Below are 19,351 nucleotides of genomic sequence, written 5' to 3'. Positions count from 1 at the left end.
CACATCTACTGGGACAGAAAACCTTGGATTGTGTAATAGTGCAGTACTTTCTACCAAAAAACAAAAAACAAATCTGCCTATAAGTGGACCCTTACAGTCCAGCCAACTATATTTTTTCTCTTAAGATTGGTAATAGGGCAAGTATGGGGGCTATAAGAATTAACATAAGAAAATCTTGGAGTGGAACAGCTATGTATCTTGATGTGATGGTAGTTAGACAAAGCTACATGAGCGGTAAAATTGCATAAAAGTCTAAATACATATACACACGCATAAATGAGTGCATGGTAAACTGGTGAAATCTGAATAAACTATGTGTATTGTACCAATGTCAATTTCCTGGTTTTGATAGTATAAAAAGAAGTTATACAAGAGAAGACTTCACAAGAGTTTTGGGGTGAAAGGTGTACAGGATCTCCTTGTACATTTCTGTGCAACTTTCAATATATCTATGATTATTTCAAAGTAAAATTATAAACTAATAATGTAGTTCAGTCCACTGGCAGAATAAAAGAGAAAAAATGATTATTTTAATAGATGAAGGAAAAGTATTACAGAACATTTAAAATTCACTAATGATTTTTTTTAATGGTACAAAATAAGAACGGTAGCTTCCTCAATCTGACAAAGAGAAAAAAAAAAAAAGACTGTAGCTGCCTCCACCATCTAAAGTTCTGGGAAGAGAAAAGGAAAGACAAATTTCAAAATCTGTATAAGTTATATTGGTGTAGATATTTTAATTTTTAAGAGCACATTGATGAGTATTTGGTCAGGGACATTGAGGTCAAAAAACAATTTGGAATAAAGAATCCATTTGGTCTGTGAAAATTTGAAAAGAAAATTAAAATTAATTTTTTCTTATTTTTTATTTTATCATTGTCTCAGCTTTTATTATTATTTTTATTTTTTAATAGTTATTTTCCCAATACAATTTTTTTCTACTGTATAGCATGGCGACCCAGTTACACATACATGTACACATTCTATTTTCTCACATTATCATGCTCCATAATAAGTGACTAGACATAGTTCCCAGTGCTACACAGCAGGATCTCATTGTTAATCCATTCCAAAGGCAATAGATTGTATCTATTAACTCCAAGCTCCCAATGACCCCACTCCCACACCCTCCCCCTTGGCAACCATAAGTCTATTCTGCAAGTCCATGATTTTCTTTTCTGTGGAAAGGTTCATTTGTGCCTTATATTAGATTCCAGATGTAAGTGATATCATATGGTATTTACCTTTCTCTTTCTGACTTACTTCACTCAGTATCAGAGTCTCTAGCACCATCCATGATACAATACCTTTTAAAATTGCACCCCCAAAAATCAAATACCTGGGAATACACTTGACCAAGGAGGTAAAAGACTTATATGTCTAGAACTATAAAACATTTATCAAGGAAAATAAAGAAGATGTAAAGAAATGGAAAGCTATTCCATGCTCCTGGGTTGGAAAAATTAATATTGTAAAAATGGCCATCCTACCCAAAGCAATCTACAGATTCAATGCAATCCCTATCAAATGAACCATGACATTTTTCAAAGAACTAGAACAAACAATCCAAAAATTTATTTGGAACCGCAAAAGACCCAGAATTGCCAATGCAGTTCTGAGGAACAAAAACCAAGCAGGAAGCATAACTCTCTCAGACTTCAGGCCATATTACAAAGCCACAGTCATCAAGACAGTGTGGTATTGGCACCAAAACAGACAGACAGACCAATGGAACAGAACAGAGAACCCAGAAATAAACCCAGACACCTATGATCAATTAATCTTTGACAATGGAGGCAAGAACATAAAGTGGGAAAAAGACAGTTTTTTCAGCAAGTACTGCTGGGAAACCTGGACAGCTACATGCAAATCAATGAAACTAGAACACACCCTCATGCCATGCACAAAAATAGACTCAAAATGGCTTAAAGACTTACGCATAAGACAAGACACCATCAAACTCCTGGAGGAGAACACAGGCAAAATGTTCTCTGACATGAACCTTGCAAATGTTTTCTCAGGTCAGTCTCCCAAAGCAACAGAAATAAAAGCAAAAATAAACCAATGGGATCTAGTTAGATGGACAAGATTTGCACAGCATAGGAAACCAAAAAGAAACCAAAAAGGCAGCTTACATAATGAGAGAAAATGTTTCAAATGATGCAACTGACAAGGGCTTCATCTTACATGAGATGATACTTTCGCTGATTTTTATTACTTCAGGATTGTTTATGGAATATTGACCTTCAAAAGAATTTTAACTTTCATATATGTAAATAAATAAATCTTTACTTCTGCAGCTTCTGACTATACTCTGGAAGATCTTCTCCACACACAGAGAGCTCTTCTATACAGTTTTCCATTATTGCTAAAATTTAAAATAAAGCTGTTATTTCATTGTAAACATATTGTTTTATTATTTAAAAACAAAGAGATTTTACTTTTACCTTTAAACTGTTAAACAATTATGTCAACCTAATTTTTTAAGTAAGTAATTCCACCTCTCACATCCCTGTTGATTTGTAATAATCTCTTTATCTTATATTGAATTATTGTAGATACACAGTATCGTTTTCGGTTTTATAGCCTGTTCTACTGCTCTTTATATTTTTTCTTTTTTTTTTTTAGTCACATCAGTGGTGTGTGGAAGTTCCTGGGCCAGGGATTGAACCCTCACTGCAGCTGTAATCAGAGGCACAGCAGTGACAATGCCAGATCTTTAAACTGATGAGCCACTAGAGAACTCCCATTCTTTATATTTCTAATCCCAAACTGTGTTTATAATATTTGATGTACACTTATTAAACTTTATTGGCTTTTTATTTAAATAATATTGTTTTGGAACTATTTCACCCAGTTGTAAAATATCCTTTAGTATTTTCATTTGAATTTTTTGCATTTGTAAGTTAATTTTGGAGAGAACCGAACATTTTAATAAATAAAGATGTATATTACAGAGTACAGATTGTTTATTAATATATGGATTCAATAAATATCTATGTAAAATGATACAATAGAAGACATTATATTCAATATTCATTTGCATGTTCATCTAAAATAGTCACATCTAGAACAGTATTTTTTACCAGAATTAATGAGCTGTTGCTATGTCAGAAAACTAAGAGGGAACAAATATAAAACCTTAATGTCCTGTCAGTGACTGGTTAAAGGGCCAGATGCCATGGGTAATTTAATTGTGCTTATCGCTCAGCAGCAGCCTCATGAATATCATGACATGTGGAAGCACCTGCCTACACCGATAAATCAAGTGATAAGGCTTAATAAACTTCAGATGCTAGAATGAAATGTTACTTTGAGTGATCATCTATACCATCCAAAATAAATTAGGGTAATTCTGAGTAAAACTATCTTCTTCTTGTTCTCACATTAAGAAACTAATGCCACTACTAATACTGATAGCAAGTAGCACTACTACAGTGTTTAAAATATGCTAAGATCTTCTTTTACATCAACTCAATCATCAAAATAATTCCACAAGGTATTATCTATCATTAAGCCCATTTTAGATGGGAAATTCAGGCACAGAGAGGTTAACTAATTTGCCCAAATCACACAGCTGGTAAATGATTGCATGAGATTTAAACTCATGTAATTTGGCTCCAGAGTTGACGCTCTTCCCGCCGATGTTTTCTGTTTCCCAGGAAACTTTAAATTGATGCTAAACTCATGGCAGCAGCTGGGTCTCTCAGATCCTCCTCACAAGATCAGCTGAGGTCTCAACTGCAGGGCATTAGGGATCAGCTTCTTCCCTTCCCCAGTCCCATTTTCTTACTTTCCTCATTCTCTTACACATGTGCTTATCCCTGTATGATTTCTGCACCCAGATGGCCATCTCTATTCCCAAGAAACCAAATATGGTATTTGCATCTTCTAGGCACACTGTGGTTGTACCCATTAATCGGTTATTTCTAATTTACATCACAAAGCATATCTTTAATACTATTGTGCCACTCTGAGCTCAAACTTTTAAAGTGACTCTTCATAACAAATCACATTTAGTTTTTTGACTTATGCTGAAAATAATAATCATTTTTTCAAGTTTAAGCCTAGCTGCTCCACATGCAAACTACTTCTCCAGACAAACTAGATCATTATTTGTTATACCAATACATCCAGAAGTACATTTTCAAGGGGATGAGAATACCAAGGGTAGAACAAAACCAATGGTAATACCGCAGTGAGTTTTAGAATTCTCCTTGCTGGCAGATAAACTAGCAGTAAAGTATGGTGGGTGTACACCTAGTGGCAGATGCACAGAAGACAATCTCTAGCTCTGAAGGCTAGAAGGATGCAGGATACATGAGTCACAAAAGTATTTAAACTTTCTTATTGTGCCTTTCCTGGCTTTAAGCCAAAACTCACCATCACTATTTAGTATATGTTATGTAACTTTGTGCTTCTCAAAATATGCCCAAATGCAAAAGCTCAATTATGCTAAAATAATATTTCTTTATTTTGATTACTTTGCTTATGTCTGCTGCATGGAAAGAAAATATAATTTCAGATCTATTGATGTTCTGCCATAGAAAAGCTTTTATTATGTTACCGTAAAAATTATAAAATGACTAGGGGGAAAGAGCATAATAAAAGAGAAAATGGAAGGAGGCCAGAAGGCCCATTAAAGATCATAATCATTATTAAATTATTTCTAATGCCAGATAATATGTTTCCTTGAAACACTTATCAGATTCTCTTTCAAAACTATTTATTCTTGGTACTTACACTGTGACCTTACTAACATTTTCTTCAATCTGTTAAATATTCTGCATGTAAAGAAAATTCTTTGGCGTATTTTGAAAAGGTATATTTGGTGTTCATCATATTCTATGCTTAGCCAGTGACCTCACGAACTTCTATTTGCCATTAAAGCAGTTTTGCAGTAGTTCTCCCTTTTATATTCTAAATGAATTCTCCTTTGAAACTATTTATTCCTGAGAACCATAAATGATTCAACAGAGTAGGTTTAATTTTCAGTACACATGGTTTGCATTCATCTTGTTCCCTTTGTTATCAATATCATCTCAAATGAGTACCACAGAATATTTCTACTTCCATTGAGCTTTAAGGAGGTTATTAACAAGTCGAGGTAACCTATTTAGTGTCCCACTCAAAAAAGGTATGGCTATTCTAAATATTCAGTTGATTATGGGTGAGAAAACAGAAACAGGAGCTGACTTTTGAGGGAAAGCTGATTAGTTTATTTATACTAAGGGAAAAAATTCTACAAAGATGCAATATTAGTGTTGAAAGGCAACTTAGCTATCACTATCTTTTAAAACTCAAAGCTGAGGCAGATAGAGATTATTTGTTAGCTTCTTCAAAGTTCACAGTGGTCAATTAATGTGGGGTTTGAGATCAGGATGATCATCCAGCAGACAGCTGAAAAATGGTTGGTTTGTTGGTTTCTTGTGATTGAAGAAAAAGAGAACAGAAATTAGAGGGGTGTCTTTGGTAATTCTCCAAATATGTGTAATAAAGGATCATATCATGCAAACTGGTTTGTTAAAGATATAGATGACATAAAATCAGATGTAGCAAACTTTAGTGATGGTAGTGCCTGATGGAAATTATTTGAAAATAATCCCATCAATTTTAAGACTAAAAATGAAGTGATACTAAGCTCACTTTCACTCACTAAGGAGGAATCAATCAGTTATTTCAATGCAATCAGTAAGGATCTTGGCAGCACATGACACTTTATTATACATTTTATGATACCTGATAAAGAACTGTGGTTAGACTTGTATACAGACTTTATCAAAAGTTCCCTGAAGTGATTTAACAAGACTTGTGTGTCCTTGTAAACTTTATAGGGAACAAGCAATCTTCTCAGTGGCTGTATCAGTTCGCATTCCCAGCAGCAGAGGGTATGTGTTCCAGTAGCTCTGCATTCATTCCAGCACTTGGTACTGTCAGTATCTTTTATTGTGGGACTGTAATTATTATAGTTTATGATTTCTCAGAGCTTTTGTTGTGAAAATATGTATGATTAATAGAAAATACATATGATTAATGTTTCACTGTATAATAGTGAAGGCTTTATGCCCAGATATATTTACCCACATTCTCCAGTGTGGCTCCAGTTATGGATAAATTTACTGAATCAGTTAAAACTAGTTCACAAATTGGGCAAGGAATGAGCCTGCAGGTGAGGAGAAGAGGGAGAGCCAATCATGAAAACAAGAAGACATGTATGGGGGAGAAAGCTTATTCTTTTATTTTATTTTTCTTTGTATGGCCACATCTGTGACATATGTAAGTTTCCAGACTGGGGATCAAATCAAAGCTGCAGCTGCTGGCCAATGCCACAGTCACAGCAACACCAGATCTGAGCCTCATCTGCAACCAATGTTGCAGCTTGCTACAATGCCGGATCCTTAACCCACTGAGAGAGGCCAGGGACTGAACCTAGATCCTTATGGATACTAGTCGGGTTCTTAACCTACTCAGCCTTAAAAAGAAATCCAGAAAGCTTATTCTTTTAGAACTACCTGCCCTACAGCCAATTTCCCCCCAAATTTGTGTGACTGATCTGTGAATTATTTTTAGTAATCTTTGTAGAATGATAAAGAATGACAAAAACAATGTAAGAGTTTTTTTCCTAAGTCTTAGGACAGGAGAAAAGGTGTGTTCCAAAATGTCTGATTTGCTAACATGTTTTAATTGCTTGGTCGGGGGACAAGGGAGGGTGAAATATTAAACATACATGAGACTGATGTTTCTGAGCATTTTGAAAACAAAGCAGGAGGCTTATGGCCTCAGAATGGAAGATTCAAAAGAAGCCATGCCAAAATTGGATAATTACACAAAGGGAATGCATAGGAGCAGATAAATGCATAGGAGCAGATGTTATTGATTTCAGGCAAATACAAGGCAAAATATCTAAAGATAATATTGTGTGAAAAAGTTGCAAGTGAATTTAAAGCTGATTAAATACTTTAACCAATGAATGCAGCTTAAAGAATTGATAGTAATCTCAAGATGGTTTTAAGAGATTTTGGAAACGCTGTTTCCTCATTATGTGGAATGTATTGTCAGGAGACCAATAAATACTTATAAATAGAAGAATTGCTCTGTTTTATTTTTTCCCCTCTCCCTATACTCAATTTTCTATTCCCGCTGTGCTTTATTTTTCAGATGTATGCATTATCTAACTTGAAAGTTCTCCAAAGTACAGATAAAAATAGATGCATAATCCAAAGTGAAATTTAAGAGAAAAAAAGCTAATGTAGTTAATAGACCTAGACCACCATAAGTAATGGCCTCAAATGGTCTAACTCCCTCTATTCCGTGACAGGGTGATTACTATTCTTTAGTAGTCTGGGTTTGGCTCTGATGTCATCTAAGGCCTTTAATACTGAAGTAAATAATCTCCTATATACATATGGACCCTTAAATTGTATTTGGCTTCATAACACCAGATGTTTTCTGATAATTAGTCTCATAACCTTACATTTGTGAACAGTATGCCCCTTTAACCAAATACCCAAAGACAAGTTTCTTTAAAGCCAACACAAAATTGAATGTTCAATAAGTCAATTATATACAAAAGTCAAATATACCTGCAGTTCTGAGGTCCCACAAATGGAGCCTCATTAAAAATAAAGCTTGGCTCAGTGTATAAACTATAAACTCATTAATTCCAGGTAAGTCATATAGCTAATGAAGTATCTAAAATATCAAGGTGGAAACCACCCTTTTGATATTTTGTTTACTTTATACTATCTTTATCTTTTAATGAACTCTGTAATATATCATTTTTATTTCATTACAATATTCTCATATTAAAATTTAAACACTGAGCTATAGTTATAGCATATTTTAAAGAATTTTATGTAACAATAGAATAAATAAAATGGCAGGCATTCCTTGGTACTACCAAGTTAGAAACACTTAATGAGTTCTCGTATTATATTTATTGAAAACATATGTAATGATCTCCTTTTATCATTAAATAAGGAGATGATTGGCATGGGTAGTGCTAAGATGGAGGAGTCTGCCACTTCTACAACATTAATATTAACAGAATAACCATATTTCATCTTATCCTCTCACTCTCATTTCTACAGGCTGAAGACTAGATATGTTTCTTTCTTTCTTTCTTTCTTTCTTTCTTTCTTTCTTTCTTTCTTTCTTTCTTTCTTTCTTTCTTTCTTTCTTTCTTTCTTTCTTTCTTTCTTTCTTTCTTTCTTTTAAATCTTTTTAGGGCTGCACCTATGGCATATGGAAGTTCCCAGGCTAGGGGTCAAATTAGAGCTGCAGCCCCTGGCCTATGCCACAGCCACAGCAATGCCAGATCTGAGCCATGTTTGTGACCTACACCACAGCTCATGGCAACACCAGATCCTTAACCCACTGAATGAGTCCAGGGATCAAACCTGCACCCTTATGGATGCTAGTCAGATTAATTTCCACTGAGCCATGATGGGAACTCCTAGATATATTTCTTTGACAACTAAAGTTATTATCACCAAAGTCCATATTTTGAAATATATATTTTTCTGGAAAGAGAGAAAGTTCAAAGATATTTTCCTGTCAAACAAAGCATTGGTGTCCACTGATAATTCTCACAGATGAGCTACCTATTGTTTTGAGTAGTATACACCAACATCTTGCAGGGATGGTCTTAGAACCAAAGGCAGAGCACTGTTAAGCAGACATGGCCTATGAGAATTACAATGACTGATCCCAGACTAAGGCATCGGGTACCTGAAGGGAGGGGCAGAGGCCAGCAGAGGTTGGACATGACTAGCCAAACCATTCATTTCAGAAATTGGTCTAGGTCCTCCAGGAAGAAAAATTCTTGGTATGCCTTGACTCTGCATGCCTAAATACACAAATATTTGAGATTTAAATTAAATATTTGAGATAATGCATTTTTCTCTTTTTAAGATAATCAAAAATAGTAACTTCAATAAAGGTAGGGTAATGATTCAGGATTTTAACAGGTGATATAAAATACTTGTGTGATATAACTTTTCAAAACACGTACATTATTATCTTCCCTTCAGGCATTATGCCTTTATAGATGAATTACCTTGATTTGGGATCCTAATTTCAGAGAATGCCACATATTTCCTAAAATCACAGGCATATACTTCAATGTACTGTTTCCCCTAACTGTTTAATTAATATTAAACTAAATAATATGAACAAATTAATATTAATGAACTAAAAAATCAAGTGTATATAATCATTTAAAACATATGTGCAATATTAATCCTGTGTTAAGTTGATCTGTTTTTCAAGATTTGTGCAGCCTATTCTACAAAAAATATGCATCCTTATTAAGTTGTTCCAGACTATTACAGTATTCTCTAAGTTAAAAAAAATGAGTCAGACAAAAAACATAAATTTAGTACATGAGAATAATCTGTAACCTTCTACTTTTTATGTCCCACACCATCTGTAGTCAATTAAGTGATTCCCAGGTGTTCACAGTAATTGCTTTAATGTAGGATTACATGTCAATTTAGGGGTCTTTAAATATTTATTACAAAACCCTCATCTACATTTTTCTCCATTCATTTAGGGACAAAACATGCTAATATTTAGTATTGACAAAAATAAGCTGATTGGACTTGTTGAAATATTTTATGGGTTAGCTTTCATTAAAAAACACTTTTTTTTTATAAGCCACAATTTACTAAATGAATCAAAACTTAACAATAATGCTGATTTAGTTGTGCTTATTGATATTCTTCATTTTAAGTGAAAAATATGTACTTATAATTGGGGGCCAAATGTCAAAAATCCAATTAGATGTCATTTTTGTGAGAAGTTGTGGAATATGAGGAATTCAATAGACCAGCGGTTTTATCAACTAATTTCTTCCTTTGAATATAAAAAAAAAATTTTTCATTTTTAGACTTGGAACAGGAAAGAACCATGGAAACAATCTCATATAATATTCATTTTATAGATAAAATAAAACCCAGAGGCTTGGTCAAATGTACAGAATTATTTGCATGTAGGTCTAATAAAAATTATCATTACTAACATATACATAATGCATACTATGCTCCAAGGAAGTGTTCCAAGAACTTCACATATATTCACTATTTGATTTTCACATCTACTCAATGAGTACTTGTATTATTCCCACAGAAGTCTGGAAAGGATACCCAGGGTAACTGTCATAATTTCGTGGAGTTGGAAAGTGAAACATGTAGGATATAGCTGGCTTCAGAATCCATGCATTTAACTATAAAATATAATTTCCTTCTAAAACTAGTTTCTGAGTAAATTATGATTTCTAGGTGAACATACTCTTCCTTACAACATTCTAATGAATTATATAATTCACATGATTATCTTCATAATATTATTAGTAAAAATCCACATATTCCTATATTTTAAAAATAATTTTAATTGAACTTATGCTCTGATTTTTTTGGTTTTATATAACATTTCTTAGTAATTAGTTTAAATAAAAATGACTTTCTAGCAAGCATGGTTTGTGTCTCTTTTTGTGAAATCTTAAGATATACAGATGAAGTTTGTGGAACATTATGGACACACTCAGTGGTTCCAACAATCTAATATGCATTAATATATATTAAATTCTTAATGGTAACAGTTTCTTTAACATTTTGTGATTTTTGCTCACTGCTTGCATTGCTGAGTTTTTATTTTGCCATGATCAGTAGCTAGCAAATATTTTTGGAAAAGTTTAAGACAAATGATCTTGCAACATATAGTGGAGGATAAAATGCATGTGTCAACCAATCCTGTTGTGTGCAGTAGTAGACTCAGAAACACTTATTTAAAGTTGAACTGGTATTGGAAGTCCTAGCCACAGCAATCAGAAAAACAGAAGAAATAAAGGGCATCCAAATAGGAAGAGAAGAGGTAAAACTGTCACTGTATGCAGATGACATGATACTATATATAGAAAACCAGAAGGACGCCACCCAAAAAACTACTTGAACTGATCAACAAATTCAGCAAAGTAGCAGGATATAAGATTAACATTCAGAAACCAGTCGCATTTCTGTATACTAACAATGAAATATTAGAAATGGCATACAAAAATACAATACCTTTTAAAATTGCACCCCCAAAAATCAAATACCTGGGAATACACTTGACCAAGGAGGTAAAAGACTTATATGTCTAGAACTATAAAACATTTATCAAGGAAAATAAAGAAGATGTAAAGAAATGGAAAGCTATTCCATGCTCCTGGGTTGGAAAAATTAATATTGTAAAAATGGCCATCCTACCCAAAGCAATCTACAGATTCAATGCAATCCCTATCAAATGAACCATGACATTTTTCAAAGAACTAGAACAAACAATCCAAAAATTTATTTGGAACCGCAAAAGACCCAGAATTGCCAATGCAGTTCTGAGGAACAAAAACCAAGCAGGAAGCATAACTCTCTCAGACTTCAGGCCATATTACAAAGCCACAGTCATCAAGACAGTGTGGTATTGGCACCAAAACAGACAGACAGACCAATGGAACAGAACAGAGAACCCAGAAATAAACCCAGACACCTATGATCAATTAATCTTTGACAATGGAGGCAAGAACATAAAGTGGGAAAAAGACAGTTTTTTCAGCAAGTACTGCTGGGAAACCTGGACAGCTACATGCAAATCAATGAAACTAGAACACACCCTCATGCCATGCACAAAAATAGACTCAAAATGGCTTAAAGACTTACGCATAAGACAAGACACCATCAAACTCCTGGAAGAGAACACAGGCAAAAGGTTCTCTGACATGAACCTTGCAAATGTTTTCTCAGGTCAGTCTCCCAAAGCAACAGAAATAAAAGCAAAAATAAACCAATGGGATCTAGTTAGATGGACAAGATTTGCACAGCATAGGAAACCAAAAAGAAACCAAAAAGGCAGCTTACATAATGAGAGAAAATGTTTCAAATGATGCAACTGACAAGGGCTTCATCTCTAAAATACACGAGTAACTTACAGAACAGCAAAAAAGCCAACAACCCAATGGAAAAATGGGCAAAAGACCTGAATAGTCAATTCTCCAAAGAAGATGTACAGATGGCCAACAAGCACATGAAAAAATGCTCAACATTTCTGATTATTAGAGAAAGGCAAATCAAAACTACCATAAGATACCACGTCACACCAGTCAGATTGGCCATCATTAATAAGTCCACAAATAACAAATGCTGGAGGGGTTGTGGAGAAACGGGAACCCTCCTGCCCTGTCGGTGGGAATACAAGCTGATACAGTCACTATGGAGAACAGTATGGAGATAATTTAGTAATCTATACATAGAACTACCCTATGACCCAGCAACCCCACTCTTGGGCATATATCCAGACAAAACTTTCCTTAAAAAAGACACATGCACCCGCATGTTCATTGCAGCACTATTCACAATAGTCAAGACATGGAAACAACCCAAATGTCCATCAACCATTGATTGGATTAGGAAGATGTGGTCTATATACACGATGGAATACTACTCAGCCATAAAAAAGAATGACATAATGCCATTTGCAGCAACATGGATGGAACTAGAGACTCTGATACTGAGTGAAATAAGTCAGAAGGACAAAGACAAGTACAATATGATATCACTTACATCTGGAATCTAATATTCGTCCCAAATGAACCTTTCCACAGGAAAGAAAATCATGGACTTGGAGAATAGGCTTGTGGTTGCCAAGGTGGAGGGGAGGGAGTGGGGTTGATTGGGAGCTTGGGGTTAACAGATGCAAACTATTGCCTTTGGAATGGGTTAACAATGAGATACTGCTGTGTAGCACTGGAAACCATGTCTAATCACTTATGATGGAGGATGATAATGTGAGAAAAATAATATATACATGTGTGTGTAACTGGGTCACAATGCTGTACATGTACTGTAGTAGAAAGAAATTGTATTGGGGAAATAATAATTAAAAAAATAAATATAGAGAAAGAACAACAACAAAAAAATTTCTTTCATCCTACAGATTTATTCATGTATGTGGAATCAAAATGGAAAGAATTTTTTGTTGCTGTTGCTTTTTAGGGCCATAACTGGAGCACATGAAATTTCCCAAGTTAGGGATGGAATTGGAGCTGCAGCTGCTAGCCTACAGCACAGCCACAGCAATGCCAGATCCAATCTGAGTCTGCAACCTACACCTCAGCTCAGGGCAACACCAGATCCTTAACCCACTGAGTGAGTTCAGGAATAGAATCCGCATCCTCATGGATGCTTGCTATGTTTGTTACTCCTGAGCCACAACCGGAACTTCTAAAATGGTAAGAAAATAAATCAAAGAAAAATATTTTCCTTACAGCACCCTCATGGGTAACTTTGTTGATCGCATCTCATCTTCTCTAGACATTAATAAAACATAATTTTATTTTTAAGTGTGTATCTGACTGACAACCCCTGAAAGAAGCAAAAGACTGATACTGCCACCTTTGTCTTGGCACATATGCTGTTCATATATACCACTTCCTGACTGAGTCCCTAATAAATTCCCTCAAGGTGATGAAGGCAAGAGCTCAGACTTTGGAAGAAACCCAGAGTCAACGCTGCTGCAGACGCTGCTATAACTTTTTCGTTATTACATGATATTTCATCCTCAAATGTGAAATGTGAAAAGAAACTTAGCACTAAATTAAAGACTGTACTTAACTGCTTGCAAATGACATTCTTTCTTATTACCCTAAAGTTGTACTTATTTAAGATAACCGTGCATTTGATCATTGAAGAGGTATGGAAGAGAGAAAAAGGAGGAGGAATTATAGGCTGTCATTAAGATTTTTATATAATTTGGTTTTGTCACAGTTTTTTAATAAATGGAATTAAGAATATCAAAGATGAGTAAGTCATCTTGACAATGATAGCCAGCAATTCCTAGGAGTTAACTGATTTTCCTAAATTTATTAAGCAATAAACAAGGAAAATTATGATGAACCAAGATTTTGTTTGAAGCAGTAGGTGGTGATTTTAAGCACATTTTTCAAAGTGAATTTTTAGAACAATGACATTACAGTTCTTTAATATACAACTAGTCTTTATGTTTTATTGGGATAATGGTAGATATGACATTGGGGGGAACTTATCATATTTACAACACAGGACTACATTAATAGCCATTCCAGGTTTCTCCAACATCATTGTTTGTGACTGAAATTTAAATAAGGGAGGCTACTGAACAAAAATAATTAAAAAACAATAACCAGCTATACCCATTACTAGCATTCCTTGTTTAACTTTTCAGTTTATCCTCCCTTTATATTTTTATCCTTCAGCTATAGAGACTGATGATAAAAGTATAAGAGAAGGGAAAAAATCTTACTACTTCTTAGCTATTACTTTATCATACACGCAATACTTTGTAGGTAAGAAAAAGTAAATATAATTTAATAGCTTAAGTTGGCTAAGAGTTATTGAAAAGCAATAATTTTTCTGAAATCAACATTTACATTGTTTAAACTACCTATGAAAACAGTTTAAATATTTTCTATTATAGATCAATGAAATGTTATAGGTAAATAAAAGATAACTAATTTTCCTCATTATATTGTAGGCAAGGTTGCTACATTTTTAGCAAATCTAATTACATAGCATTAGCAAACAGCTATCATTATTATAAACAGTAGTCTATGTCAAAACTACAAGACAATATTTAATATATACTAACATAAAGAAATGATTTTTATCTATGTACAATATTGTAGTAGTTTTCTAAGAGAGTACAATAAGCTTCACAATACTGTTGTATAATTCACGTATTTTATCAAGGTTACTTAATGGAAATGTCCTGAAAAGTATAAAATATCTTGCTATCAACATATTTGAATATATAACACCTAAAATAACACATTGTTTTTGTCACCTATATAAAAAAGGAATGTTCTGATAACACAATAATTACAGACCGAAAAGCAGAAAATTTGATCTGGAGAATGATTCTAAGAATTATGTTCTTGTTTTTGCTTCGAGGAGTCTAAATTTCTGGGATCCTGCACTTTCTTTAACCACATCCCCCAAATAATTTGATACCTCTATTTTCAACGTTATTCTAAGAAAAGAAATTTGTAGGAAGAAATCTTGAGTGCATCGATCTTCTATGTTATGAAGGTCATGAAAAATTAGAGTCCTAAACTTCATAGTAAAGTTTTGGATATTATCAGAAATTTACATAAAGCCTGGAATTTAAGCACCACAAAAAATATTTGTCATTTTTTTATTCACCTAAACTCTAAAAATGTTTATATTCAGTTTTTATTATGTCTGAGCTAAAACATGTATCAAATATTTCTTTTGCATTTATTGGACAATAACCTGGTTTCATATTCTTAGCCTGAGTCTGGATTAGAATTATACACTACCTCTGCTCAGGCCTTAGGTTACACAATATCTCTGAGAACTGTATCAGTAGAAAGGTAAGCTTGTAAACAGAAATAGGAAGGCAGGGTACAGGGGAGTGGATATTTGCTTGGCTGAACAATCTTATATGTGATTTTGAGGAAAATGGTACAAGTAGCTATTGATATGGGAAATTTTCTTGTCCCACTGATAATGGAAAGAAAATATGAAAAATATTTAAAGTCTGTCACATTTGTAGAATCAACTACAGCAGTAACTAACAATGATTGATAGATTTAGGGTAGAAATTAGAATTGTTTTAACCAGAGAATGAAGAATAACAATTTATTTTCAATAAATATTAGTCTATTTTGTGGTAGTATATTTTTAAATATTGCAAAATAATGTCATGCTTATATTGTAATCAAGACCATGCCCCTAAACAAAAACTGAAAGAATGAAAAAAAGGAAATAGGAAAGAGGCTTAAACGTCACTTTATGTCAATATAGTAAAAATTAATGCTGTTTGAATACATTGCTTCAACTCATCCCATTAGCTCTTCAAATTCCACCTGAAGATAATTTCATCATGACATGATTAAAACATTTCCCACACATTGGCTACACTTTCTGTGGTGTATTTTTTAGTATATCTTTGCAACAGTGTAATAACCAACATGCATTCCTCACCCACTAACCCAGACACATTGATTAGAAAAGCCTTATGAGATCTTTCACATGATAGCAGTATATTGTAACTCAAGTGATACCAAAAATTACAATCACTGTTATCCAAACAAGAATGGAACAAAATATAATTGCCTGACATTTGCAGACACTGAAATTGCCCCAGTTCTTATGATATTCAAAATAAGTGTCCTGTTTTCTATTTTAGAGATGAGAAAAGTGATTCTCCAAGAGATAACTATCTTTCTTTTTTGAGGATCCCATATGTTTTGACTCCAAATCTGAATACATTATCCCTACCCTACTCCCCTTTATCTATTTCTTCCTTTGTTCTTTGTATGTTTCTTGAAAAACACACAGCAGTGAAAAGGTGGAGGTCACCAACGGTACACCCAGAGGACCAGGATATTAAACAATTTTCAGTTTAAGCCTCTCTGGAATGAATGTTTTTCTATGCACACAAGTAAGGCACTGCGTCATTAACTTACTGATTTACTTCATTTAAAAACTAAGTTTGATCTTTCTCCCCAAGCCACCACCCTTTCTCTTTCTCTTCATGCTTTTCTCTCTCTTTTTCCTTAGTTGGCAAATATTGATTCTACATTAAATTCAGCTTGGAATATTGGTTAAAAACACAAGCACAATACTATTATTGCCTTTACATTTCCTGCAGGAAAGCAGGCAGCAAAATGTAAATGATATTTGAGTACCTCCCATATAATCAAACAGCACTTTGCTCTATAGACAGTATAGCAGCTATGCAATGATTCTATTATATTCTGTTAGATAGTGGACATTGGTATATGGTATTTGTGTATTTAATTTACAGGTTGGCATTTCCATTAAGGACCTCTTTTTTTTTTTAATGAACAGTATGCAAAATAAAGTTCTATCTAGCTAAAGAGTTCTCAACATTAAAAAATTATGATATGGAAAATTGCTCAGGTTAGGCCTATTTCTGCAGTTCCAGCATAGCAATAGTAAACTAGCATGGACATTTAAATTAAGCGCCTGGTGCTTCTGAATCAGTTCTGTGTCCATAGACATATTTATTCTCTCTAATTTTTAATCCATTTGCCTATAGCTCCCCTTTGTAATTGATATATCACAAAATATTATCAAATTACAGTAATTCATAGATACCTACTGACCAACTTTTATAGTGTAAATAAAATGCAAAATAAAATTTAACTATTATAAATAAAATGTAATTATATTGTTTTGAAACACATATCTGCCACAATATAAGTGTCACTTTTGGCTTCATTACAGTGAATAACATTTCAAAAAGTGTTTCATATACCTAGAAACAGAATTAAGTGCATATTTATAAATCTCACATTGCATATATCATATTCTTGTGTAATTTAATTAGAAACAGTGGAAACATTTGTATTAAAATGAAGATTACTTTCTCATTAAGATAAGGATAACTCAGCCCTCAAAACTGCAATTTACTATTTATAATATACTTTCACACACACACAATATCAGTAAGTACTAAGTAATTTCACCACAGAAAAACATAGTATTTTAAAAATATTTTAGCAATTATACACAATCAAGTCTTTGCATTATTTTACATAATTACAAGTTTTGATTTCTCTTTCTTCTTATAAAAATTAAGTTAAATAATAATGCCATCTAATATGAATCTCTAATTTTTCACAAGTGAGAAAATATTAGTAATATTTTATCATTAACTTACATTTAAACTTCTAGAGCATATAGGCTTAAAATATACATAATTTCAGTATCATATTTATAAGTAACTGATCAATGCTAAGATTTTTTATATTCAATTATTATATCATTTTTAATTTATAGAAGCAGGTAATATTTATTAGTAATTATTAGTAATTAGTAATTTTAAACAAAGGATATATAGACAGATGTTGTTGTAGCTCATGTTTGTTTAAGGCTGTTTTCTATAACAACATATACTAGGGAGATATTTGTTAGAAAAAAATGGTGCATTTCATAATTCAGTAGAAATAACAACAAAATATATGTAATTCAGTCTCACAAGAGTAACAATTGACAAGAGTAACAATTACCATAACTAGCCAATGATAAATCAAATCATGTGCAAGCTAACCATGGGCTGTAATGGGATGTCTAGATAAATGTTAGAGAAATAATACACTTTTGCTCTTCCCAATTTAAACAAGCACAGAGTTTTAAATGGAGTAAGAGGGGTATGGACAATTTTTACCCCAAAGCACTCACCTACTGTCAGCTGTCCAGTTAACTGCCCCATGTGATTTCTTGCATTCACTGTTACATTCCTGTCAGACTGTAAGACCAGTGGACTATCCTGGGAAACACGTATAAAATAAAGAAATCAAATAAAAAGTAGAAATATGGTCAAAATTTGATATATAAAATTCTATGGCACTTGTTTGGGTACTACCAAAATTCTATTTCTTTCTTTTATATTAGGCAGTTATTTTAACATCCCAAACATTGGCTGAACAGAATTTTAAAAATATGGGTGGCCTGACAAAAACTGTTTGACATAATAGAAATATCTCCATTTTGGTAAATAAGAATTAGTTATTGGATGCAAGCATTTCCCACCCTACTGATTACTAACTTTTCTCTTTTTCACCCTCCTAGTGGCTTATATGCCTGCCTTTGGAGATATTTTAGACCCTCTACAAATGAGGAAGTCACTGTTTAAGCTGAACTTAAAACTTTCAGATCTCAGCCTAAATTTACCTCCTCAGAAGTGCTTCCCCTGATCATTGCAACTACAGATTCATTCAATCCCCAAACTCCCAATCTCCATAGATTTTGCTCAAAGCACTTATCATAAGACAAGTTTATTTTGCTAATGCGTGTGTTTATGTGATTTTTATTTGTTCCTGTCACAAGAGGATATGTCCATGGGGCAGGGATCATGGTAGCCTTATGTACACAATTGTATTCCCACTACTTCATGTACTGCTGAAGGAAAGCACTTACTGTTTATTGAATGGACAAAGAAATCATTGTAATAAAATTGATATGACCTTACGTGTCTACCTCATGTAGAAATGCTCCGTAAATCATAGGATGATTTAAGAAAGGAGGCATATAGTATAAAATAATATAACTTCTCTTTTGGTATAAACAACTTTGGTTAGATGTTTACTTTATCACTGATTTAGCACTTAACAGTAAGATAATGTATTGAAGGGCACTATCACTGTCTGAGGAACTTACATATTAGGCTATTGCAACCACTTGCCTCAAGACAAGTAAATTCCAACTGGCTACATTCTTATTTTCATGATCTAAAATAAGCATGGTGATCACTTACAAATTGTCCATTCATTCATTCAACAAAAATATTATGA

The 19,351-nt window shown here is 33.4% G+C and overlaps 1 protein-coding gene across 1 annotated transcript in view; it reads right to left on the bottom strand.

Moving 5' to 3' along the window:
- The window catches only part of SGCZ (sarcoglycan zeta), a 1,009,275-nt gene that overhangs the window by 82,974 nt on the left and 906,950 nt on the right, over positions 1–19,351 (bottom strand). Inside the window, exon 4 of the mRNA XM_047770388.1 lies at positions 18,240–18,327. Coding sequence (XP_047626344.1) covers positions 18,240–18,327 — 88 coding nt within the window. The remainder of the gene's footprint in view (positions 1–18,239; positions 18,328–19,351) is intronic.

The sequence above is a fragment of the Phacochoerus africanus genome, chromosome 3 (genome assembly GCF_016906955.1).
Source record: "Phacochoerus africanus isolate WHEZ1 chromosome 3, ROS_Pafr_v1, whole genome shotgun sequence".
Lineage (NCBI taxonomy): Eukaryota > Metazoa > Chordata > Mammalia > Artiodactyla > Suidae > Phacochoerus > Phacochoerus africanus.
This window is presented reverse-complemented; position numbering and strand designations above follow the sequence as displayed.